Raw genomic sequence first — 327 nt, 5'->3', positions numbered from 1 at the left:
CAAAGGGGGGGTTGGCGGGAGGGAGGGAGGGATGAATGGATGGGTAGGTAGGTACCGACCCACTGCCCTGACCCCCCCTCTCCTCCCCCTGGCTCTGCCCACAGGTCCCAACACCTACGAGGATGCGGCCGCCTACATCCAAGCACAATTCGAGAGCAAAAACCGCTCGCCCAACAAGGAGATTTATTGCCACATGACGTGTGCCACAGACACGAACAACATCCAGGTGGTATTTGATGCCGTCACCGACATCATCATCGCCAACAACCTCCGGGGCTGCGGCTTGTCCTGAGCCCCCCCCCCCCCACTTCCCTGCCACCCCACCCA

General features: G+C 61.5%; 1 protein-coding gene across 1 annotated transcript in view; it reads left to right on the top strand.

Annotated features, from left to right (window-relative positions):
* GNAO1 (guanine nucleotide binding protein (G protein), alpha activating activity polypeptide O) overlaps positions 1 to 292 on the top strand; it is a gene marked incomplete at its 5' end in the record, with an annotated part of 46,488 nt that extends 46,196 nt beyond the window's left edge. The window contains one exon of the mRNA XM_008946710.1: positions 105 to 292. Within this exon, the coding sequence (XP_008944958.1) occupies positions 105 to 292 (188 nt within the window). The remainder of the gene's footprint in view (positions 1 to 104) is intronic.
* Positions 293 to 327: the final 35 nt, after the last annotated feature.

Source organism: Merops nubicus, unplaced genomic scaffold (assembly GCF_000691845.1).
Source record: "Merops nubicus isolate BGI_N331 unplaced genomic scaffold, ASM69184v1 scaffold20680, whole genome shotgun sequence".
Lineage (NCBI taxonomy): Eukaryota > Metazoa > Chordata > Aves > Coraciiformes > Meropidae > Merops > Merops nubicus.
Note: the sequence above shows the minus strand (reverse complement) of the source record. Positions and strands in the feature narration are given on the sequence as shown.